A 27079-nucleotide genomic window follows, 5' to 3' on the forward strand; every position below is an offset into this window, starting at 1 on the left:
TTAATAATATAATTATTATAATTTTCAATATGCATCCATGGGGAATTTATATGACACGCACCAAACAACAGCATTTGTTTGATTGGGAAGTGATAATCAGCAGGTCACAAACAAATTATATGAAATCCAGTGAATCTGACTATAAAATACATTTTTCCAACTAAGCATTTATAGTAGGAAAATGCCATTAGAACTGTTCATCACTTAGACAGTGCATCCAATGAAGTCCATCGTGTTTGGTAAAAGTCATTTGTCACAGTAAAGGCATTAGTCCAGATTTTGTAAGTGAGCATTTTATGTGAAGGTCTAGGAATTTTACAGGATGTGGAGCTCTACAAACAACTTCATTAGCATGAGCTAATAAAGCCTTTTGTTAGGAGCTTGCCAGTTCCTGTACTCTGCAGAAGGCCAATGCATCTTAAATATGCTCCAAGTGTTCACCAAAATACTGGGAATACACTGAGGAAATCTACATATGTGAAAATACCTATACAAAGGTTACCAACGGCAAAATAAATTGCCAAGCTTACAGCAACATGTAATTTTCTTTCATTATTTCTATATTTATCTAAATGCTTTATTGGTTTCTATGGAATAATCTATTTTTAGGCTTTCTCTTACCACCGTCCTATTAAAGGACCTGCATCACGTTGACAGTTGCCAATCAGGTGTACCAGAAGCAGGTAATGTATAGCTTTTATTTTTTGTGATAGTTTTTAATCAGATTTTTATTCTGCTCTGATGAATGACATTTACTGTTTTCTATAATAAGTTATATTGATATACAGGACGTATTTCACAAACATGGCCACTGTTCTGCATGCCTGAAAGGTTGAACTTACCAAGAGTGGACTTCACTATTAAAAGTCAACAACAAAATTTTCAAATATGTAGCATACAATTCCTAACAAGACATGTAATATATGTCCAGTTCAAGTGTTAATTGCTTTGACCTAAATGCCTTTTTTTCTTTCTACACCATAGTGGTGGTTGCCATCTGGATTTGTCCAGATGTCTTTTATTAAACCTGGCTCCTTCCTGCTCACATGTGACATATAGCGAGGTAATACTTTCAAAGGTCGTCATTATTTAACAGTCTTCCTTTAGAAAACTTTGGAGGAAGGGGGTCTACCAAGGAGGGTTCCTAGATTAGCTCAGTTGATAACTGCCAAGCCTGGGTAAATCTACAATGGGGACACAGTGAAGGAATGAGCAGGCTTTTACTGGCAATCCCATTTAAAAAGTGTTATTTATTCACACAGAAATGCAGTCCTATTTCCAACATAGGCCAACTGTACTACTGTATGAATCAAAATTATACAAGATATAAGTGCTTAGAACAATAGATAGGGTCTATGTCATAGGCTGTTTTTCAAACAAAATCTCAAGTGCCCGACGCGTTTCGCCCCTTGGCTTTCTCAGGGGACCATTGAGATCAAAATTATATCTAAATATAAAGATAAACCATTATCCAAAATGTACACATTTATACAGAAAAAAAGCAAGTTGAACATCAATATTAGTGCATTTACGTACACTTGACATATTGCTGTACAAATTTATAGGGGAGAGCTGAATCAGTGTATCCTTAAAGATTCAAATAGATTATTCCCTGAAAATACAAATTAGGTAATAAATGTAAATGTTCAAATATATTTTAATAATTTGGAAATATGTGTGTAAAATTACTCGCCGTGAGATCTGGCTGTAGTATGTCCATTTTACATACTACAGCCAGTTCTCATGGTGAGTAATTTTTGAGGTGGGATGGGGTTAGATGTGTGGAGAGGTGAAGGTGAACCTGTGAGGAGCATTTAAATTTCCCTAGTCATGTAATGGTATAAATAATAGTATGATTTATTGTTTTAATACCCTGTAATTCCTTTCCAGCTTTAATACTGCGCAGTCGGTCATGTATCTGAACTAACACTGGACTTCTCCTTAGTTTTAATACCGTGTTTGATTGGACACCTCCAGATGTGCACTGTAGCAAACAGAAGTATAATCTGCATTGCATTGCTGCTATGTACTTACCTGTTACTATGTACTATGTAAACTAGTGCTGTGTTGGGATTACTGTTGGATTTAGGCTGTTTCTACATAATGAAGATCTATATAAGCCCAATATAGTCCATCCAGAAAAGAGGGATTAACTGGGGGGTTCTACATAGTATCCTGTAATGTTGGTCTGATGAATATTTAGGTAATTTTTTTATTCTTCTTAATAAAGATATTGCAAAGCCCTGTTCAATGCAATGTCTATAGCACTACCAAGGGAACCTCGGTTTTATGTTGTAGCCCCAACAAAGACTGAATTTAATTTCATAGATGAGATTTGCTTCAAAGCCAATACATATTGAGCAATCTATCTCTAACTGGTCTGGAAATAAATATCAGGGATGCAGGAAAGATGGAGGTTCTAGCTTATAGCCCTCATTTTTAGCAACACTATGAACTACTGCACAGGTCTTTGTAATTAATCCCATTTAGTGGACAAAAATGGTAGCTGGATAGACTGCAATACAAACCCACAACATTCTTGTATTGCTGATTTTTTTTCAATTAATCTAGTGAATAGTTTGTTTTGCTCAATATGGCCACATTTGATACAGAGTTGACTTTTGAAGCTCATCTCTAGTGTACAATATTGATTATTAGTTATCTTAGATTTTGTACTGAAAATTGAGCTTTGTTGTTATCTCTGATTTAAATATACCCCAATATGACTGACCAAGGCTTAGAAAAGTTTTAGTGTAACCCTAGTCTTGGTTTAGTAACCAAAATGGTTGGCAGATGCATTTGGATTTATTCAATTAACAGTGCAAATATATAAATATAATATATAGAATTCAAAGTTTCAACTTAATATCGTAAGATCAAAGAACAAATTATTTCTGGCTGCTACAGGTTACTTCACATTATATTATCATTGCTCTAGAATAACTTATTCTCTTTGATTTATTCTTACTTCGAGATGGAAGTGCATGTAAAAGAAGTTACATATTGCAAAGTATCTTTCGGACAGGTGAGATAGGATGGGAAATTAGATTCTCCAGTTCATCAACAGATTCTCAGTTGATGAACTGGAGAAGGGGAACAAGGATATGTTATGGGCCTTTTGAACTGAGGATGGGGTGCAGGGGTATATTGGTTGCTGATATTTCCAAAATACACCACATTGTTTAGTGAAAATGGTGCTGTTGAGCCAGTGACTAAGCTCAAGATTGTAGGAGGACTAGTGATAAATGGGAAAATGGTGTGCAAAAGGATTTGCATTTTCTAATATAACATAAAACCTATTTATGGATTCATACAGCTGCTTGTCTCAGATTTTGCTATTCATGCATAGGACCAGGCCTGCCACTTTGGAATGTCCAGACATACATTCATAACTACAGACACTCCATTTAACATCAGTGTGAATGCTAATTAGCCCAGCAGTGATCTTTACCTCATATAGGAGGCTCTATTATTAGCAGATTATAACTAGTGGTGAATTTAGCCCAAGCATCTGCAGGTGTGAAGAAGGGGGACAGATTAATTGCACATCAGGCACAAAGTCACACCTGCATGGCTGTAACATCTTGCATCACTGGTTTATGGAGAACACTGCATATTTACCTTCTTTGTCTAAAGCTACAAATGTAATAATATTTAAAAAAGAAAACTAAAACGTGAACATATGGTATATTTGTCTTAATGCTTTTAATGATATTTCCATATTTGATTCAAATCAATTGTCAATATACTGTAAAATTCAAATAGTTAGGGTTGGCACTCACAGCCTTTGGAGTCCAGTATAAAGTTCCATGTCCACGGCATTCAATGTGTGTAATCCTTTCCAGTTTTCTATTTCTCTGTAAAGAAAAAGCAGGTGGATATTAGCCAAGGTTGCTTCATGACAGTACAGTGTTCATTTACTGATGCAGTGCTATTTATAGAAAGGAGATAATTGATTCAGTTCAACATATTGCCAGGGAATAGAAAGTAACACACATTACTGAAGACTGACCAGATCAACTAATTAATCAAAGACACCAATTAACAAGATGGATGAATGAACTTCTGCTGCCTGCTGGACTGAGAAGCCCAGTTAGGACTAAGTGGTAGCTGATGAGAAATCATGGGACTCTTTTTAGAAGGCAGTTGATGGAGATTGCATAACCCATTCCTTTCCTGTGATCTCATTTAGTTAATAACCCAATGCTTCTAATTGGAATTTGATGGAGTTGCACAGGGATATACAGTAAGTGCAACTTTATGAACCAAAAAAAAAAAAAAACTCCTCTGAAGAGACCACATTTACTTTACACCTGAGATGTCTAACTAAGCATAGAAGAACCTGGGCATTGCATCAAACACCAATAAGCACAGACAGATCATAGCTAAACCTCATTGCTTCCCATTTAAATACCAAAAACATGTTGCTTCAATTTCTGCTTGTCTGTTACAACTATCTATAGTTAATTCTTGATTATCCTTATCTACCACACACAACTTTTGTAATGAGAAATAAAGTATAATATACCCCATGGTGAGTAAAAATTTGGACAGCTCTACCATTCACAGTAGACAGCTTTGAAACCAACAATGGGTCATATCAGCTCTCCAACACCAGGCACAAAAGAAAAGGACAGGCCACACACCATAAATTCATGTCAAGCTCAAGCCTTTAATGGTTCCAGGTGACCACAGAACAGGCACGCTCAGATGTGTTTTGCCCCCCAATGGAGGTTCAATGTAGAGTATGTAAACCCCACCTATGTTTATGTAGACCAACAATTCTTGACTTTCTTTATATGGGGGAACCCATTAGAATTTTTTATTAGTGGCCACTGGGAAGAATGTTACCCTAACAGATAGCCAAAAAGTCCAATGATGTTATTTAAAATTACCTGAGAGGCACAGATTGCTCAAGAGACCCACAGCAACCTCTGGGGGAACCCTGGTGGTGGACCTTCCATTGCTGACATTTAAGGGTGCTAGGTCCAGGGTTTTTATCACGTGTTCTGCATCCATAAACACATAACACAGCTCCGCTAGAGCTGCAGAAGCAATAAGATCAGAGCTGTCAGGAGAGCCCTGGCTCAAGCGTCATCAGAGTTTCCCTTTTCTCAGCCATTTAGCACTAGAGGTGAATAGGAACAAGTCTCCCCATTCAAGTCTAGTGCTGAATAGCTGGGAAACCTCAGTTTAAGCAAACCTCAGGTAACTGGACACTACACTTACCTGGAATCGGCCATTCCCCGTGGGTGACGGATTATCGAGGTTCTACTCGATCTTGACTTTACCGCCTTGTAAGTTATTGACCTTGAACATACATTCTAGACCTAACTGGATGCTTGACTCACAAAGTCATGAAACTTTGAAAAATGCAAGCAATTGCATCTTTCATATTTCCATTTCTCATACGTTCAATTCAATTTTGGATGTGGCAACAAGAAGGTAAATATTAGAGATGGTGAAGGGGGTGCTTGTAAACTAGAGCACATACAAATACAAAGATGAGAGATGATGAAGTTGTCAAAAAGAAAGTGAATAAACAAAGTTTAGAGCTGAGAGAGGAAATGTATATCTCCTATTGGAGGACAAGCAAAAGAGTGAGGAGACCATGCTGAGAAAGATGCTGAGATTCAGGGGGACGATAGATAACAGCAATATGTGAAAAACAAATGGTAACAATTGTAGGGGTGTGAGATTCTTAGGATGGATCACTATTTTTAAAGTATGATGAATTACATGTTAAACTCTCTAACGTTTTGTTTCTCCTTAATGTTTAAACAGAGCATTAGAAGAACATTTTCTCTAAAGACGCTTGGTGCTGAAATCTGAATTTGAACTTTATGAAATCAGCTAAATCTTCGATCTTACCTTGCTAGGTTCTATGATTGTAATAATAATTTGTTTATTAGTAAACAATAAAAATTGTTTATTATTTTTTGAATAAAAAAAGGGTATTATTTTACATTCCTGAAAAATGAATCTTCCCCTAGTACCATGAATACAACATTTTCAGCATTATATACTCTGTTAAGGAACGGGCCATCATTTATAAACAGGTCAATCCATGAAAAAAGAAATAATGTGGTGCTGTCCATAGCAACTCTATACATCATTTTGCTTTAAGACCAGAAAAATGACAGCTAGGAATTAGATATGATTGGCTGAAAGAGACATTTTCTTTCCATCACTTTTGTAAAATATCTATTGTTTCCTGGTGTCGCCTGATATAAAACATTTCTCAAGAACATGGATCCAATTTGCTAACAAGCGTTGCTCTCTGTAGGTGGCAGGAGAAGTATCCTTATTACCGATGACCTGCCTTCATATGTTTGGAGCAGCACATGCTTAGAATTGTAGATCTTCACCAGCTGGAGATCAGCAGAATTCCCGGCACTAATCTACACCCTTACACACAGCTTTATTTACACATATATAAACATGCAGCACTAGTCAGACTAGGAATAAATAATGATAAACTTTGCATGCATTAATTATAGGATCTGATGGAAATTCTTAAGCAGGATGTGATATATGACTATGTGATGTAAATCTATAAATCTGCTGGAAAACACTATGACAACTAGTTACAGCAAAGCTGATGCTGTGTAAACAGTCCACCTACTGAAGAGTTAATCTTGCAGTATATGCCATCCGCTATAGGAAGAGGAAAGCAAAGGAAATATCCACCTGTGATGCATTGAAAGTTGTATTCAAAGAATATTGTATAGAATGGACTATCTAGCTAGAGGACTCTAGCTTATGTGGAAGGCAGAAATGTTAACACTTCTGTGCTTTAGGCCATGGTCATATCACTAAATGTCTCTCAAAGGAGATCAATTTTATTAAAAGAGCTCACAATCTATTTTTTCCATCACTTATTGCTGGCTACACCTATAAGGAAGGGAAATATGGCTTACAATGGTCTATATAATCATAACATATCTGGTGATATGATGTACCAGGCAAGTGTTCAAACAGCATACTTCAATCTGATGGTTGAGTGCCAGTGTTACAAAATAAAATATGACTTTGATAACAATATGATGCATGCAATGGATCATGTAGATGGGTGCTGACAGCGCATTATATTTCTTTAAAGCAGAGTTCTGAGACTTTGCCTAGAGGGTTTGCTGAAGCTTATTGGCAGCTTGGTTACTGTGTACACATGTCGACAAATGGAAGCTGATGAAAAGGGACAGGATGTGTTCCATCCAATTGTATCGGTCTGTGACTGGCAGCACCATGCACACTGTGGGCACCCTGCCTGTATATTAAAACCTACATCTAAGGAAACTTTGCTTTGCTTGCTATAGATGGAGCCCAAAGCTATAAGGGGCATGGGTGCACTGCCAGCACTCTTGAAGCCTATAATAAACCAGTGAGGTGTATATGATATATGACGATCTGAGCAACCTATTTCACCATTATGCTTGAAAACACATAAAATAAAATGTAGCAATGGGGTTGATTTACTGAACAGTTTTAGGCTGAGTGAGTGAAAGAGGTAAAGCTCTGCTGACTTCAATAATCTAATCATGTGCAATCAAAACGACTTGTGCATAATTGGGTATTTTTTGCAAAGTGACATTTTACCACTAAGTGAATTATCCAAAGGGAGCATTCACTTTGCTAAGTGAAAGTCAACATTCCTATATTAATTCAAAACCATGTCTGCATATTATTTACATACTAATTATTATTACTCTGCATTGGGTTTGGAAACATAAGAAAACTCTGTTACTACAATTGGTACAGTAGTAATAGAATAATATAATACTTACAATGTAGGTTTTAATATGTAAAACCAGAATGTAATTTGTTTTTATTCTGCAATTATTTTACCCAATAAAACTCTTTAATTAACCTGTTTGTGAGTCTGCTGATTCATTGTGACAGAGGAATGGCTGCAATAAGACTTTGGATGACAAAGAATTCCATCAAACCAGTTCTCACTCTTTGAAAAGTGCAGCATGAATTTTCACGTTTCTCTTGAGGAGCAAAGGTGTGAAGTAAGATGTGTAGAAGAGACACCCTCTGCTTGCTATGACTTCAGTTACACCTTCTTATACCATATGTCCTAACAAAGGAGCCAATAAATGGGAGATGATAGTGACCCAGATCCACCACCAATATCAAGATATAACCAATCTGCCATGTTGGAACATTCGGTCCATTTACTATAGTTCAAACATTAGAGAGTCAAAGAAGAACAAGCTCCAAAAAAAGGTCAAAGGTCCCAATGGTGCATGTCACCACCAATGTGTGTATTTTATGCCATTGCATTAACTATTATTCAGCACTCAGATGTCTCAACTGTGATGGGCTGACTAAAGCTCTATACGCAAATTTAATTAAGGTCGCTGGAAGCCATCATTATTGATAATTTCCAGCACAGTAAAGGAAAAAAGTGCTGTATAGACGGTGTTACCGTGTGCCATAAAGGGGGGTAGAAATGGACAAATAAATTGAGCCCCAATGTGTCTGTTCCAGTAGAACCAATAACATTTGTTAGCATCTTGCCCAACAAAAACCTGGGATCTGTACAAGACTTTATAGTGGGACATAGCAAGGGCCAAAGCACTGACTTCCATTGTAGAAGGAACACTAAATATAGCATCCATTAGACCAATAAAACAATTACGGTAAATTGATTAAGTTTACTTACAGCATTTTTGGGTACTGCATTTACATGCTATATTTTATTTTTCCATTCCTAAATTGCACTCCTAATAAAGTTCATGTGAATCAGTAGGGCACATGTCAACATTGACAAATCACAATATCATTCTGCAAAAATAAAAAAACAGCAAGATGGAAGAAAGTGCACATGTAAGGAGCAAATATTGTTACCTTCATGTCCATACAAAATGAAACTCAAAGATTTTGAAATCATTACTGCACACAGTACCACGCCCTCTTTATTGTTCCGCCATAATAGAAAAGGTAGGCTGTGCACACCAAGAAAGCTTGCAAACACCCTTTGTCAAAAATCCAAAGAAAATTGAAATTTTCATAAACATGCAGTAAATAACAAATGCTGGTAGCATTTGATGTTGGAGGTGTCTTCATAAATAGCAGTGATTCATCGATGTATAAATCTTTCTGCCCACTAATGAGCTATTTTAAGCTCTGTACACATTCTAGAGATCTGTGCCATATAACGTAATTTATTTTTCATGAAATATACAGGAAAAATAATTAGTGGATTTAATGCATATAAAATCAATTTGGAAGAAAATGACTTGTCTTTAGCATTTCCAAACTCACACAACAGATATGCAGCTTATTCTCTGGTGGCTGCACTTGCTGCTCTTGGATTAAAAGCAATCTCATAGTGCTGATAAGCTGATCTTTGTAACATTACAGTGGCTAGTAAATTCTTCTTGAGCGATTTGTAAACATTCTCTAAAAATGAATGTGTTGATCCCGGGGGACCTATATCTGACTCGATCACCAAGGCCATTTATCAAGGCTCACGTGGTACCTAAGACGTACTCGCTTTCATGAACAGCCATATATGGCCTCGCTCCCTGACTTCTCCTCTATTGTAGACATATTTAGATTGTTAAAATAGAGCAAGTATATTTCACAGAACTGGAAAAAATAACTGGGCAAGACACCAAGACAGCAGGCCAAACTCTGTCAAGCTGACGTCTGTCTGGCAAGTCCTTTGCAACCATTTTGGGTTTGAACTATAAACGTCTTAAAAGATAAGGTCATACCTCGATAGGCCAAATAAGGTTGCAGCTTGCCTATCAGTTGCAAGATTTATAGGAAAATGTAATATATTTAAATGGGCTCTTTATTTGTTTTCTAAATATAGAGTGGGACTTTCCATAAAGTATTTTTTTCTGCTAAGCATATCCAGTTGTGGCATCTGGTACCAATTACCGTCCTTATTATAGAGTCCAGAATGGTCCTTACAAAAATTAGTCCACCATTTTTAACAAAGTCATATAACTATTAGAACACAGTTATCTATAGTTTCATTAAGTCTGTATTTACCATAACAGGACTTGTGTAAAACAGGCTAAGGGGCAAACCATGATTTTTTTTTACTTAAAATCGCCATATAAACTAAACATGGAAAGGTAAGCGGGGGACTGTTTTGAGAGTCAAAAATTAGTCCACCATTTTTAACAAAGTCATATAACTATAGGAACACACTTATCTATAGTTTCATTAAGTCTGTATTTACCATAACAGGACTTGTGTAAAACACGCTAAGGGGCAAACCATGATTTTTTTTTACTTAAAATCGCCATATAAACTAAACATGGAAAGGTAAGCGGGGGACTGTTTTGAGAGTCGTAAGTCTTAATATAGCTTTGGAAACAGAAAATAACCTCTTTTCTCTGGTTGGTTTGTTTAGTTAAAAAAAAAGCTAGAAATATAAAAACTTAAGAATTTATAGTAAAGAGAAATTGCCTTTAGCTACTATATAAGCCTGATGCTTTCTATGATGGGCAGCATAAATCTACAATTACCCAACACATTCATTATGTTGGTTGTGATATTAAGATGTAGCTCCCTAAGACCATCAAATTGTTAGGAAGACTGCTCTTTATTGCTAAAGAGAAGAGCTTTCATTATTCATCACAAAATACTTAACATTCCATATGGCTGTGGCTTGGAACCTCCTATGCTCCCCCATCAAAGCTGCCATATTGTAAAGTAATTCACAGCATATATTCACATACAAATTTGGTAACACCCTAAATTTGTTCAACAATCTATTTTATTGGTTTCATGACATGTTTGAAACTGGTTTACCATATATATATTTGATCCCCTGCTGATTTTGTACGTTTGCCCTTGTACGTTTGACAAAGAAATGACCAGTCTATATATGTAACGGTAGGTTTATTGTAGGTGTGAGAGACAGAATAACAACAAAATAACCCTCAAAACCCCAGTGCTCAAAAGTCAGAGTTTGATGTGAATTTTAATTAGTGAAATAAGTATTTGATCCCTTCGCAAAAGATGACTTAGTACCTGGTGGCAAACCCCCTGTCGGAAATCACAGAGGTCAGACGTTTCTTGTAGTTGGCCACCAGGTTTGCACACATCTCAGGAGGGATTTTGTCTCACTCCTCTTTGCAGATCCTCTCCAAGTCAGTAGGATTTCAAGGCTGATATTTTTGAACCTTCAGTTCCCTCCACAGATTTTCAATGGTATTAAGGTCTTGAGATTGGCTAGACAACTCCAGGACCTTCATGTGCTTCTTCTTGAGCGACTCCTTTGTTGCCTCGGCCGTGTGTTTTGAGTCATTGTCATGCTGGAATACCCATCCATGACCCATTTTCAATGCCCTGAGGGAAGGAGGTGCTCACCCAAGATTTGACGGTACATGGCCCTGTCCATTGTCTCTTCAATACTGTGAAGGTGTCCTTTCCCCTTAGCAGAAAAACGGCCCCAAAGCATAATGTGCCCACCTCAATGTTTGACAGTGGGGATTGTGTTCTTAATGTCAAAGGCCACATTCCTCCTCCAAACATGGGGAGCTGAGTTGATGCCAAAGAGCTTAATTTTGACCCCATCTGACCACAAAACTTTCACCCAGTTCTCCTCTGGATCATTCAGATGTTCATTGGCAAACTACAGATGGACCTGTACATGTGCTATCTTGAGCAGGGGGACCTTTGCAGGCTCTGCAAGATTTCAGGCCTTCAAGGCGCAGTGTGTTATCAATTGTTTTCTTGGTGACGATGGTCCCAGCTGCCCTGAGATTATTGACAAGTTCCCCCCGTGTAGTTCTGGGTAGTTATGCCACCGTTTTCATGATCATTGCAACTTCACGAGGGGAGATCTTGCATGGAGCCCCAGACCGAGAGAGATTGACAGTTATTTTGTGTTTTTTACATTTGTGAATTATCGCCCCAACTGTTGTTACCTTCTCACCAAGCTGGTTGGCGATAATCTTGTAGCCCAGTCCAGCCTTGTGTAGGTCTACAATCTTGTCCCTTACATCCTTGGACAGCTCATGGTCTTACTATACTAGCTAGTGGTTAGTATGGTGGCTAGTGTCTTTTATACTGGTACTGTAACAAGCTTGGATTAGGAGCACTCCCTTACAGAGGGTGCTCCTAATCTCAGTTTGTTACCTGCATACAGGGAAGACACCTGGGAGCCTGAAATCTTGCTGGTTGATAGAGGATCAAATAGTTATTTCACTCATTACAATGCACATAAAGCTCTGACTTTTGAGCACTGGGTTTTTGGGGGTTCTTTTGTTGTTATTCTGTCACTCACGGCTACAATAAACCTACCATTACAATGAAAGACTGGTCATTCCTTTGTCAGAGGACAAACGTACAAAATCAGCAGGGAATCAAATACTTTTTTCCCTCACTGTATAGGCATGAATAATTAAAAATATAATTTTATGCCAAACTGTGCACTGTTGTATCCTTGCTAATTAAAATGTAACAAAAGTTGCTGTGAACCTGAAACAGTCATCATGTTCACTGCTAGATGTAACTTTTGCTAATACATACCATGGCAGAAGAGCAAATACAATAGGGCATCATTATTCAACTGTGCCCGGGGCAGCTGAATGACTAAATACAGATTCACCATACATGACTGCATTAGTTATAGGTGCTAGAACAGGAAATGGTAAATCTGATTGACAAAGAAGAACCATCACAGTAAAGATAATTATCCAGTAAGCAGAAACAATCAGTAATTAAACTAAGCAAAAGGGTATGACAAAAGACACCATTAAAAACAAAGCATGCAAAGCAGGTACTTTAATTAGAAATTCCAGGAAAAGATGATCATTCATTGAAATTTAAAGTGAGTGTTACATATTCATCCTACCAAAAATACTGCTCGCCTGCACCTTGTGCTAAGTTAAACTCCCTCAGATTTATTACACAGTATTATTAATATTGAACAGAGTTTATATAGCGCCAACATGTTACGCAGGGCTTTACAAAGTCTAAAGTCATATCACTAACTGTCCCTCAAACGGACTCACAATCTAATGTCCCTACCATAGTCATATGTCTTCATTACAGTCTCAGATCAATTTAGGAGGGAAGCCAATTAACCTAACTGCATGTTTTTGGGATTGGGGAGGAAACTGGAGTGCCTGGAGGAAACCCACACAAACGCAGGGAGAACCTGCAAACTCCATGCAGATAGTGTCCTTGCCGAGATTCAAACCTGGGACCTAGCACTACAAAGGCCACCGTGCTGCCCTATAGAACTATCTTCATTTGTCCTTGATAATTGTGGTAGTCTTACATAGTTACATAGTAGGTTAGCTTGAAAAAAGACATAAGTCCATCAAATTCAACCACTAGGGAAATAAACATAGATATAAAACCCCATAAGACATAGATATAAAACCCTATAAGACATAGTTGGTCCAGAGGAAGGCAAAAAAATGGTATTATTAACACATATGTCCTTCAAACACCAGAGAAATATCACAAGGTATAATATCAAAAAGCTTGTGTGTTCAAAAGAAAGAGGCGGCTGTAACCAAGGAAGTAAAGTAAGATCCGAGCCGCATTGTATGTTGTATTGATTCATGTTCCACTACATGTTATCATGCATTAAGGGTCCAAAGCAAAGGTTTTGTGGCTTTGTACGTATTGGTAAACAACTCACAAAGCATAATAGCCCTTGGTACAGGTGTTGATCTTGCAAATATTGACCAAAATAAAAACCTAAATTCAAATATTTTGTGATGCATTTGAGAAGCCTACTGGTCCACCTGTCTAATTCATAATAGTATAGGCAGCAAAAGTTAGGTTCAAGAATCATGGAACCACAATTGAAGCTTTTGTTTTTATGGCATGTTGCTGTTACCATGAGGTTACATGGATATGGCTTTGTAGATAACTCAAGAACCCCATAATAAGATCTCAGTTTTTGTGCAAAATCAGATATTGATCCTTGCAGATGAGGTCTATGATAGTCGGACTGGTACAAATTCAAGTGTTTGTCCTATATATCCAGCATAGATAATAGAGAAGTACAGGCTTCCTATCCCAGACAGGCTGCCTAGTATTACTAGACAGGGACTTTTTTTATTGGTGTACTATACATGTTTCCCATAATTTTAGATAGCGGAACATATGTGATAATTAATACCATTTTAAGACTACCCCAATAATCAATTTACCAGTGATTCTGAGAAACTAGGAACCTGAATTGTTCTGGCCTTTAAAACGAAAGCTAGAAAACACAGAGGCAAAAGATGACATTTCACCAAATTATTCTGAATTGACTGTCAGTGTTGAATTAATTCACACTGTTCTGTTTGTTTCTTTTTTTTTTAATTCTTTTGTTTCCATCTTTACTGAATTAATTTGCATTGTTCTTTTTTGCTTTTTTGCATGTTTTATTAATATCTAAAGCATAGCAACAGTTGTATCTCATATCCAGCACAAAAAAGGGAAAAAAGAAGGAAAGATCAAGGTTTTCTTATGGGAATGGCCTTAGATGGAGCTATGCATCATAAAAAATGCAAAACATCAATGTTCTAGGGTTCTGTGCATTAATGTATATTTTATATGTGTGCACTGAAATGATGAGCATGCCTACAGGTATCTATAGTCTTCTGGGTAAAGGGATATAGATCTCCAGAAAAAAAAAGTCTATATTGCCGTACTAAGGTGCTGTCAAGTCAGAAAAATAAGCAGTGACATTGGATGATTGGCTTTCTTGATGTTTTGTATTCATTTTATGTATTTTTCATCAACCTTGCGTGGAAATGGTATAGAAGCAATCCACAGTAGTCCGTTAAACTGAAGTCTGTTTTGCAGTACTTTAGATTAAAGGCAAGGCTAATGTCAAGACACACAAAAGTGGCATATATATCTGAAAAGAATAAGATGTGAAAACCATAAAAGATGATCTTCTATATTTGTTTTCAGTCTGATTACATCCGGATATGTTTTTAAACTTACTGGACCTCATCTACCCACCGTAACCAGGTTTCATTTTACTGTAATAAGTAAATTGTTTTTTTTTTATTGGTTGATTCGGGACACAGCATGATGTTTTTAATCAATGCTCCTCGTACTAATTTACAAAATAAGCCTTTACTAATAAAATATGTGGAGCACTGTTACTATAATAGCACACAAGACTATGAACTATGATGACTAGAATGGGGCAGCTCATCTTTCCTTCCATAAGAAGTCTCTTCTGGAGTACATCTCTCTGGTGGAGATGAGCCCATAATGAACACCAGGCTCTGCCTACAATTTAGTAGAGTGTCCATCACTACTTACCCTACTGGGGAAAAATTCAATACATCCTTGTACCACTTAATACACCGGGCCTGATTTATCAAAGCTCTCCAAGACTGGGGAAGATAAACTATCATTTGTGAAGCTGGGTGATCCAGCAAACCTGAAATAGATTTCTTAAAAACATGTGGCAAAAGTTTTTATTCCTGTACTAGATCCATTCGGGTTTTACTGAATCACCCAGGTTTACTTATGATAGAAAATCTTTTCCCAATCTTGGAGAGATAATCTTGTTCATAAATTTAGGCCCAGTGTTTTAAAACCCTTAGAAATAAGAAGTGTGTGCCGTCCTGGAGCTCCTACACCATGGGTGACCTCAATTCACCAGGCAGGATCCAATGTGCCTCACAATCATATGGTTAAAAACTACCAAAGGCAATTGGAAAATAGTAATTGTAAACCATAAACAAGGAAGTAAGAGTATAGTCATTTTTCATAAAGGGAAATTTTGCCACATAGGGAGACCCCTGTGTAAAACTTCTCATGTTTAGTATTTCCTTATTAATAAAAATATGTAATCTTGTACTGTTTCCCATGTAAACATCAATGGGCAGTGACACAGGGCCCATAGGATTCCTGTACTGTAAAATGTTGAGCTACTTTAAATGTCTACTGTACATACACTGAGAACATTGGAATTTGCAAGTAAAGTGATCAAGGCTGGTATGGAATCATTATTATGATGAACTTCATATAGCATTCATATAGCGCCAACATATTACACAGTGCTTTACCAAGTCCATATTCATATCTCTAACTGTTCCTCAAAGGGGCTCACAATCTAATGTCTCTGCCATAGTCATATGTCATTAACACAATCTAAAAACAATTTTTAAGGGAAACCAATTAACCTAACTGAATGTTTTTGGGAGTGCCCAGAGGAAACCCATGTAGTCACTGGGAGAACATGCAAACTGCCTGAAATTCAAACCTGTGCAAGAGTGCTAGCCTCTGAGTCAACCGTGCTGTCCTTTAAACAGGACAGCTGTCAATCTTGACCCAAAAATTCATTTAGTTTAATCAATTCTTCCAGTCGTGGGAATGCGGGGCTGCAGTTTTGTAACTAGTGTAACCAATCATGGTTGATCTTTCAAGGAATCTAAGGCTTGGGTTTGTTTTTTATGGGGAAATTAAACTTTTTTCTTGTAAATTAGACCCTGTATATACATACATGCACTGCATATCCTTGATTTAATAATATGAAAGAGAAAAAATGTACAGAGCCTTTATACACCATGCACAGGAAATGTATAAACAATACAATGTTTGTTAGGTACGAGCATAAAAATTAGACACTACCATTTGTCCAACATACAGAGGTAGGGAAAGTTGCAAGTGGAGATTTGCAAGTGACTATTACAAAATACAATATCTAACTTCAAGCAAATATCAATTGGCTACCAAAGTGCCATTCATTTTTCAAATTCTCCAGACTTTAACCAAATGCACTGCTATTATTTCTTTAACAAATACTACTAGAGTAGTATTTTAAACTTTCTTAATGCATTGAATTCAAGTTGTTGTTGGCATATCAGCATTTCTCATATAGAAAACTTCTCAACTCTCAATTCTCAATTCTCGTTTCAACTTCTCCTAAAACATTCTCCTAAACATAAAAAATGTAATTAATAGCTTATCAACCTCTGTCTGATTCACACAGCACCAAGCTCTCATGAGGGGGCCGAGGTGTTATTTTGCAATAACGAAATGTACCACAATACTGTACTTGCAATAAAACATCTCTTTTTAAGTCTCTTTTATAAAACATCAATACAGCAGTTTCAAAGACACTAAGTGCCAAAAAAGCACAAACTTTTTTTTTTTAATAAAGTATCTTTTGTAGAATGATTGTACTTTAGTTTGTAAGCGTGAGATTCTGACTCTCACAATCACTTGGCAATATAATTGTCAAAAGCTCTCCTTCAGGACAGAAATTAATGTGATTTCTGAGAGGCACAAAAATGAAAACCTAACCTGAGGTTTAACAAGGATGGGCAACCTTTGGCACTCTTTCTGTATTTGAATTGTGTCTCCCAGGATACTTAGGCAGCCAGATGGATTTTACAACATTCTGTGCTAAAATGTGCTTGCTGGCTAAATATCGTGGGAAATTCAGTAAACAAGAAGTTGGAAGGTCCTATTTTTTTCATACTATTTTAGTATGAGTATTAAGTTTATAACAAAAGTTTTGTTTTGCTGCATAGGACTACATTTACTATGCAGGAAAGTTATAAGATCTATACTTTTCAGCAAGACAGCAGATTTTATATAGTAATATTACAGGCATTATCGAACCATTGAATTGTTTTTTAAAATCCAGCAATGCCTAGCACCATAAATGCATATTTTAATATTTTCCTTTGCAATAGATAAGGGTGGTTTTAGACCCCTAGTGGTTGGCACCTTCAGCTGCTCAGTTGCCCTCACCACAGAGCTTTCTGGCATTTGAAGATTTGATGGTGGGTGGCAGTGAGTGAACCGCTCACTGCCATTCCCAATATTATTATTATGAAACTGTATTTATATAGGGATGACTTATTACACAGCGATGTACATTAAATAAGGGTTGCAAATGACAGATAGATACAAAGAATGACACGGGAGGAGGAAAAGACTCTGTGCAGAAGAGCTTACAATCTAAGTGGTGGGGAAAGTAGCACACAATAGGAGGGGGGGGGATGGAAAGGTAGCTGAATAGTGAGAGTTTACGAGACAGAAAAAGACAGGTAGGGGAGTTTGAAAAGATGGGTTTTAGGGGTAGGGGTAGGAGTAGGCCTAATAGGATGGGAAAGAAAATTCCAGGGAAAGGGGGTAGATCTAGAGAAGGGCTGCCAAAGATAGATGATACATTTGGGGTCTCCATTAGGCAAGATTTGATAGTGGGCAGCAGTGAGTGGCACTGAACCATTCACAGCCATTCACATTTATTCTCTAATGGGCGGCCGAAGGTTGCAGCCTCCCCTGAGGAAACTGTTCAGTGGCATGGGGAAGTGGTAAATGCATACCAACCTCAACACCAATCTTTACATGGTTTTAATTACCGTAATTTTGTAATAGTAATCTAACTCATACCTTTCACAATGATGCTGACAAATATACTGTATACCAGCAGGAGAACAGATAGGACCATCACAGGAGGTCATATAAAAAAGAGAAGGGGCATCAATATTGGAGTTTGCAGAAGTTATTAGGTTTTGCTAATGGACATCCATTATTCAATTAAAAAATGCAGCAGCTAAACCAACTTTTAGTTTCAACACTGGCTACCCAAGAGCGGGGACAGCCTTCACGCTTTTGAAATGTCCAATGGTATTACACATTAGAAAAATATTAAACATTACAATAAATATTAGAATAAGAATACTATAAAAAGCCTATAATGCTTTTGAATCCCTAGAAAATAAACTTTATAAGAATAAAATGGGCACAGATAATAAGCAAGAGGGCTACATAGGAATTTATTAGTTGTTTTCAGCTTTCCAACCTCATCACATAAACCAGCCCATTCCCGCAAAATGATTACTGGTGCCAATAACAGATTAATTACCCTATCCCATTTAATTTATACAGAATGTTCTAAGGCTGCGATTGTATAACACTGTTCAGAGCCATTAGCAATGATTAAATGCTGTTATAAAATCTCTGTGAAACTGCATGCTCGTATGAGTTTTCAGAACACACACAAGTGCGGAAAGCAAGCAACTCTGGGAATTGTTACAGGAAAAGTTTGCATGAAAAGTTTGTGTCGAAGTTGTTTAGGTGGTGAGCATTGCCAAGTGCGGGATAATGAGGTAATAATGTCTGGATGTTTCTCTGCTGTGCAATTAACATGACGGGGAAAAACTGGAAGGAGTTTAAGGCCAATCAATCACACACACGCACAAAAGGAGTGCATTTATGTATGCAAAAAACTCATATTACATAGTTCATAATGGAGAAATCATGAAGATCTACAATGCCATGGTCACTGTAGTCATTATATTGAAGTACATGTGTTATAAATAGTGCCCTATGCTCATCAAAACAAAAATACAATAGGAAAAAAATGAAACAAATTATATAAGAGGTGCAATATAATGAATACTAAGAGATAGCACAACATAATAGGTAACCATAGTTAGAGTTGTATTCCAGCAATTGTATGTAATACAAATTCCCACGTAAGAGATGACGTCATATACATTCCCGGATGTTGTCATATACATTCCTGTGTTGCAATTTGAAGAGATGGCCATTTCAAATGTAAGGACCAGTAAAGGGAGAAAACCAAAAAGAGAAAACAGCCAGCAATTAGAGAAGGGTAAGACCCACCACCTGGAGCCCGAATAATGTCTCAGGGTAAAATAGGGGTAAAGTATAAAATGTAAAAGAGAAAGATAAAGAAAGGTAAGGGAGTTATAAGGAATGCCCTGAGATTGGCTGTAAAAAGCATCAAACAGCAGCAAAATAGGAACATGTTGGGAAATCCAACTAAGAAAGTAGGTTCAAAAATGTTTCTAAGGTCTAAGGAGCTAAAAATTTAGGGTAATGATGATAATATCGATCAGTCAGCTTCTCCATGTGCATGTCATGGTAAAGTTCTTCCAACCAATCTCACACACTAGTGGAATAATATATTTTTATCACGGATCTATCTGCTATTAGAAATAACTTATATAAGCTTCTCAAAGTGGTGGAGATAGACCCCTTGTACATTGAAAAAAAGGAAATTTGTGGAGTTTGGGTGTCAGGGCAGAGGTTAAAAGGTTGTAGGTATCGAAAATTACTGGACAATCCTACAAGATATGTACCATGGTACCTCCAAGTTTACTACATCTTCAGCATCTGTCCAAGTATATCCTCACACATTGCACCTGGTTTATGAAAGCTCTCCAAGGCTGGAGAGGATACACTTTCATCAGTGAAACTGGGTGATCCAGCAAACCTGGATTTCCTAACAGTCATTTGCTATTTGTCAGCAAATGTTTTCAAATCTGGACCAGATCCATTTCCGGTTTGCTGGATCACCCAGCTTCACTGATGAAAGTGTGTCCTCTCTGGCTATGGAGAGCTTTATTAAATCAGGCCCAATTTCTACACATTTAGCAATGCATGTAAAATAATTGAAATGTGCCAATAATAATTAGGCTCACCTTTTCATTTACCCATTCATAGGTAAAGAGAAAGAGGGATCTGGCTGGCTGTTTTAGGCAAACAGAATAGCTCTTCCTTCATTTAGATGCATATGATCTCTTGATGCATGAAGCAGTTTTCAGAATTACTATAATTTTTTTGGTTTCATCTACCTCTTGCATCACCCATGGATATTAAATTCCCAGCTATGGGAATTATCGAACAACATAGGAAATAACAAACAAGCAAAAATCAACTCTCATCCCTTGGCATGGGTCAGCGTTTTAATCTCTTGCTCCGGAGGTCTTTGCTGGAGAAGTGCAATTGTCTAATTTAGAAGCTACATAATTTAGAAACAGATATATTTGCAATCATCTTTACTACATTTGAGTAAATGTTGCTGGAAATATTAGGCAGCTTGTAAATTAGACAAAGAGGCTTTCATCACCGTTTTTTAGGCAAGGTCTTTACATGATTACGTATTCCCTTTAAAGTGAACCTAAAGTCAGATAATACCTTTAGATATTTTATATAGTTTCTGATTTGATAGTACAGCAGAGAATTGGGGGCAGGCTTATCTAAATTTAGGTCTTATTTAATCCAAATACTTCCTCAATACAAAAAAATAGATACCAGGATGGGGATTTTTTTTTTCAGGCTTTAAAAATGCAGTCTCAGCGAGAATGCTCAGATGTTGGATGTTCATCACACAAGATGAAAGACCTGTCAGTGTACTGCTAACCTTAAAAAGTAACCTTAAATAACCCAGGACACTGCAGTTTATTACAGCTAAAGTATATTCTCTTTATATTTGCCTTACATGATTTCTTTTTTTCCCTCGCTCATAAACATGCTAATGAGAATGAAACTGATGGACCAGAGACAGGTTACCTGGAGAGGAAAGGGCTAGGTGAGGTTGGGGGTCATCCAGCCAGTATATGAGGTGCACATAGTTAGAAGCTCACAGTGTGCAGAGAAATCAAAGAATTTTAGTCCAGGAGAGGAACCTGTACAATTGGGCAAGACTAAAGTTTAGCTTTAAGTGAACATACAATAAAGTGCACTGTTAGCTTAAAGAATACCCCAAAATTTGTAAATGTGCCATCTATGGGGGTTACTAATTATTTATATGCTTTAGACCCCTATTAAATCCTTGTATATATCCTATAGGAGCAGTAATATTTTTCTGCATTTGGGAAAAAGTTACCTCTTACAAAAATCATGGCACCATCTCTGTGATTGAATATCTAGACCAACTACAGTAGAACCTCGGTTATCCGGCACCCACGGGAAATGGCCAATTCTGGATAAGTGTAGTTTCCTGTTAACTGAGGTTAATTCCTTTTACCTTTTCTCAGCCATTCACCACTAGACTTGAATGCGGAGACTCGTCGCCATTCACCTTGATGATGCTTGAGGCGTTATCAGGGTTTTCCTTTCCCACCAGTCTCTGAGGGGAGCTCTGCTATGCTGACAGCTCCGCTTTCTTGATTGCAGCCCTAGCGGAGCTGTTCTTGGATGCAGAACACATGCCACAACTCCGCTAGGGCTACAGGAGCAGTCAAGAAAGCGGAGCTGTCGGGTGCCGGTTATCTGAATTTTCTGGTTATCTGAGTTCCAGATAACCAGGGTTCTACTGTAATTGGTAACTAATGGCTTGTGTCATAAGCAGGCTTCTTCAGAAAAATTAAATGACAACTGTACCACCCAAAAATGAATTTTAAACTGACCTGGCCTCAATAATTTGTGATTGGCTGATATGATTTATTTACTTCCAATTTTGTAATAATAATTGTATAAATTGGTTATTCTTGTCCACTGTCCTGTAATATTTTACCATATCTGTTCCAGCAGCTCTCATAAGTTGAAGTACAACACACTAATAACACATTTCCCAGATGAAAAAAAACTAAGTACTGGCTCTGTGCCCTGATGTACAAGAACAAATCAAACCTTGAGCTTTCAATAAGTAATTTACACTAGACATGTAATAATTTATTGCTGATTAGTTGTTTTGGTCAAAATCTGTGTTGACAACAAGCTCTATTGTGTATTCCCAAAATTTCAAGGAACATACCTTACAAAATTAGGACTGGATTGGATGTGACTTTTTGTGTGACAACATGTTAACCTAAGACATTACATCAGAGTTTAAGACAACAAGGTCTGTTGCACATCAAATGGTAAAGAAATCCTATACAGCAGAAAATAAACTATGCCAAAGTTAATTTTCCTTGTCACTTGGATGTGCCATGTCTTGTTGCCAACAAATACAGTAGATTCTATTCTCCAGACAAATGGTCCCCATCTGCATTTTATTAGATATTTTTACTCTTGAATATTTACATGACATTTGTGAACACAAAACACACACTGTTCTGATGACATCCAATACATAACTGAGAATAATAGTGAAACTGAGCTTTATAAATAACATCAAGCTGACTTTTCTATGTAATTGCATGCCAATTATTTATTACCGTGAGATGTAAATGTTAATTTACAACACGAAAAAGAACCTTGAAAGCATCATGCATCTCTGATTACCTCCCCCCCTATTCTTTCCTATTTCATAACTTACTTCTAGAGGTTTAAACCATTAGCACTTTGTTGGTGACCTATATCAAGCAAATTATTTCCATTATTGGTAAGCTAAGAACCAAACCCACCTTAGGAACATTCACATACAGTCAATGGATGTAATGGCACATCCAGTACCTGTATAGCCTTGAGCTGTTCACTCTCACCTATGGGGGACGAGGGTCCTTGGCCAGGACACCAGCTGCATGTAGTTTGTATGGGTTTCTTCTCAAATCCAGAAAACATACGGATAGGTTAAATGGGTTCCCTACAATTTGGCCATAGACAATGGTAATGGCATGTGATTATAGTAGGTACCTTTGATTGTGGGCTTCTCTCATTAACAGATAGTGACATGTTTATAGAATCTGAACAGTGCCAGGCATTACTGTATATAAATACTTGATAATAATAATAACTGCAAAAGCAATAAAAGTAAAAAATATTATTAATATTATTAAAGTAAATGCACATGCCTTAGTATACTGCCTGGTATTGCCATTTCAATCAAATGTACAGCTCAATCAACCATAACTAATAATAAACAGGATTTATATAGCGCCAACATATTATGCAGTGCTGTACATTAAATAGGGGGACAGACATGACAGACATATACAGACACTGACACAGGAGGAGGAGAGGATCCTGCCCTGAAGAGCTTAGAAATAGAAGGTGGGAGAAATATTAAACAATAGGAGGGGAGATATGGAATGGTGGGAAGTAGTGAGGGTTTTAAGAAAGAGAAGAAGACGGATAGGCAAGTTTGAAAAGATAGGTTTGGAGGGCTCTTTTAAAGGAGCAGAAAGTAGGAGCAAGCCGAAAAGGATGAGGAAGACCAGTCTGGAGAGTCGGGGAAGCTCTAGAAAAGTCTTGGAACCATGCACCTGATGAGGTTATGAGTGAGGAAGTCACTAGTAGGTAAGAATTGTCTATATTGATATGAACAACCAACAAACTTGATTTCTATTGAAGGTCGAAAATGAAAGCATACTGGCTTTGGTCTTCACTGCAAGTGCTTAAGATATTTCAATAAATATGTGTTGCTTAATACTTGGAGCACCTTGTACACTGTGCTGGAAAAAAGTAAAGTCAGTGGTTACATACTTTGTTTCCTTTACCGACGTTCCTATTAACCAGTACTCTGATCATATAAACAGACTCCTAAACAGTAAAGCCATGAGTAATGCGCATTATCTCATATCAGCCAAGCCCAAGTCATTGCTTAATGCTGCTGCTGCAGGATATTAATCTATTGCTATGGGCTGCTGAACTTAGCACATGATCATTGCTCATTCAGCGCCTTATTAAATAACCCAACATAGCTTTGAGTTGAAGCAATGATAAACAACCTATCCTCAAACACAATCACAAACAGATATGGCAGGTGATATAACACAATAAAGTATCTAGTACTTTGACGGTATTAAAGCAAATGTCACTACGTTTGCTTTCCAATCATGTTGTGACATTTATATAGGTAGTAAAGAAACAATGTAAGTGAAAGTATGCACCCATAACGCATATTATTAATGCATAAACCTTTGAATGTGACAGAAGCGTGACATTTGTTTCAATGTATTTCATCTTGCTTCCAAGTATTTCTGCATATGTATCATTTATGAAGACAATAGGCTTTTAAAAATAGGCTTGCTCAGGCAATAGCTGATCTGATTTGCTGGTGAGTTTATGTAGAACCAATATAAAATTATGCAGAGGCTTGGGTGAACATCAGATTTCAATTCTGCATCTCTCAGCTTGAGGCAAATAAGTGAGCTGTGTCTTGCCATAAAATATACTCTATCTTTATCCCAATAGTGCACATTTGGCACTCTGCTTAATTCCCTAAACCTGCTGATACAGAGCTCTAACAATAGAGAGTAATTTGCTACAGAAAAACCTGTGTATGTATTTTCCTACTAGCATCAGGGAGGCAGAATTATATCTGGATGGCTCCTGGATTGCCAAATTCCCATTTGGGTTATAATGTTGAATATAGGTCAAGATTTCCATAGATGACTTATGAAGTGTTGATATCATACAAGAGGCAAGAGTGTATTGCGTGTTAATGGCATTTTCTAAAAGTAGGCTCCATATATATTAGTCAGATCTTAAAGCTACAAAGGGCCCTATGCATATGGAACACATATGAGCTTTTCCACTTTTTAGAATGTATTAAAATGGATCTGTTACAAATTCTGACTTTGCTGATTTCAGAATGTAGAGAATCTTGCAAGCATCATGCATCTCTGATTACCTTTACCATTCTTTCTTAATTCATAACTTATTTCTGGATGTTTATACCATTAGCACTTATGAAAACTTTTTGGTGACCTATATCAAGTCAAAACTGTCCAGCCAGCAAAAATTGAGTATAAAAGTATGGTTTAACTAATCCATTAAATTCTTAGTAAACTCATTATTATAGTAAATTGTTAAGTAGACAAAATACAAGACATCATTGGGTGTGATATTTAGCTTGGGCTCTGTGCGAAATTCGACCTTAACATTGGTCATTAGCCTGAAGTGAGTATCCATGTTTGTTTAATGGATTTGGCACCTAGGACAATGACAGGTACAAAATCCAATAGACATAGACTAGGTGCCAAATCCAATAGACAAACATGAATACACTATACCAGTCATTGAAACACTAGGCATCCTTGATAGGTATATTGTATGGCTCAGTCAATCCAGACAACCAGCATTGAAAGATCCAGAAAACCTGGAATAGATCAGGTCCAAGATTTAAAACACCCTTAAATAGCAAATTGTTTTTGAGAAATCCATTCAAAGTTTGCTGGATCACCCAGCTTCACTGATGAAAGTGTATCCTCTCCAGCCTTGGAGAGCCTTAATAAATCAGGCCCATTGGATTGACTATCGTAAATTACACCTATTAGTGACACCCTGCACACTGTAGGCTATACTTCAAGGTGCCATATGCTTTACCAGCACAGCCAAAAAGTAATTTAAAAAGCATACACAAAACAAACAGACACAATTAAGTGTGCGTGACTATTTTTGAAGAAGAACAAAAACTATTACCATAGAAAAGTCCAAAACAATTATTTTATTTTATGACAGGGACCCAGGGTACCCAAATGCTTGTGGACATGGTGTGGGGTTGTTAATTAAACCACCAATGTTTTAAATCAACAACTAAAAGTATTTAGACAGCAGGAGACAGCACTTATTGTACTTAAGTGCAAGTGTAAGCTGGAGGAAACTTGGCCTTCAATAGCACATAGGTTGTGTTTTGTGTATCAATTTCCCAAAAAGTCTTAAAGAGCAATTCTAAAAAAATGAAACAAGTCAATGAGATGCTCAAGTATCCTACACACTGAAAATATGTAAAATCCAAAAATTGGACCTATAAAATTGGACCACCTGATAGGGTCAATGGAAGTATACTTCCTGAAAACTTTCCAGATATAAACCTATATGAAATTTGCTCAGTTAAAAGTCTAAATGCCCTGACTGTATTTTCTTGATTCTGTGTTTTGTTTGGCTTCCCACTCACCTGTTGATAAACTTACAAAGCTCAAACCCGCATAAAAAAAGTTTATTCATATATTATTATCTGCAACCTCCACACTACCCAAGCTGTACAGAAATAAAGGGAAATGTCATTGCAGTTAGCAATTGGGCAGAAAAGTGATTAAAATCTAGTTGCATGCTCTTTAATCCACACACCAGGAAACTTCAGAATTGCTTCTCATTTATCGGATGTAAATCAATCTACACGGCAGCGTTAAATGACTGGAATTTGTATGCAAATAAAATACATTTTACATTTGCTTAAATCCATTAGATAATATACTTACATGTTCAGAATGTGGAACTGTTAATTAATATGATTAATAAATAAGCAGTATGGGTGGAATGTTCTATGAACACAGAAATAAACTGCAATATGATTTATTTGGAAAATATTTAAAGGTGAAATGTTCCTATCAAAAGATTCAGACTCCCTCATACATGTCCCTTTGACTAATACCTTATCACAACTGACCACAAAATATTGCTATCTATGGTTTGTTTCATTCCTGTATAAATACTGCTTCTATGGGATGTTATAAATAAAACTGAGACTTGGAAATTTGGCATCAGG

The 27079-nt window shown here is 37.0% G+C and overlaps 1 protein-coding gene across 1 annotated transcript in view; it reads right to left on the reverse strand.

The window, feature by feature from the left end:
- Positions 1–27079, reverse strand: part of NTRK3 (neurotrophic receptor tyrosine kinase 3) — a gene marked incomplete in the record, with an annotated part of 446565 nt that overhangs the window by 309727 nt on the left and 109759 nt on the right. The window contains 1 exon segment of the mRNA XM_072402705.1: positions 3783–3857. Within this exon segment, the coding sequence (XP_072258806.1) occupies positions 3783–3857 (75 nt within the window).

The sequence above is a fragment of the Pyxicephalus adspersus genome, chromosome 2 (assembly GCF_032062135.1).
Source record: "Pyxicephalus adspersus chromosome 2, UCB_Pads_2.0, whole genome shotgun sequence".
Lineage (NCBI taxonomy): Eukaryota > Metazoa > Chordata > Amphibia > Anura > Pyxicephalidae > Pyxicephalus > Pyxicephalus adspersus.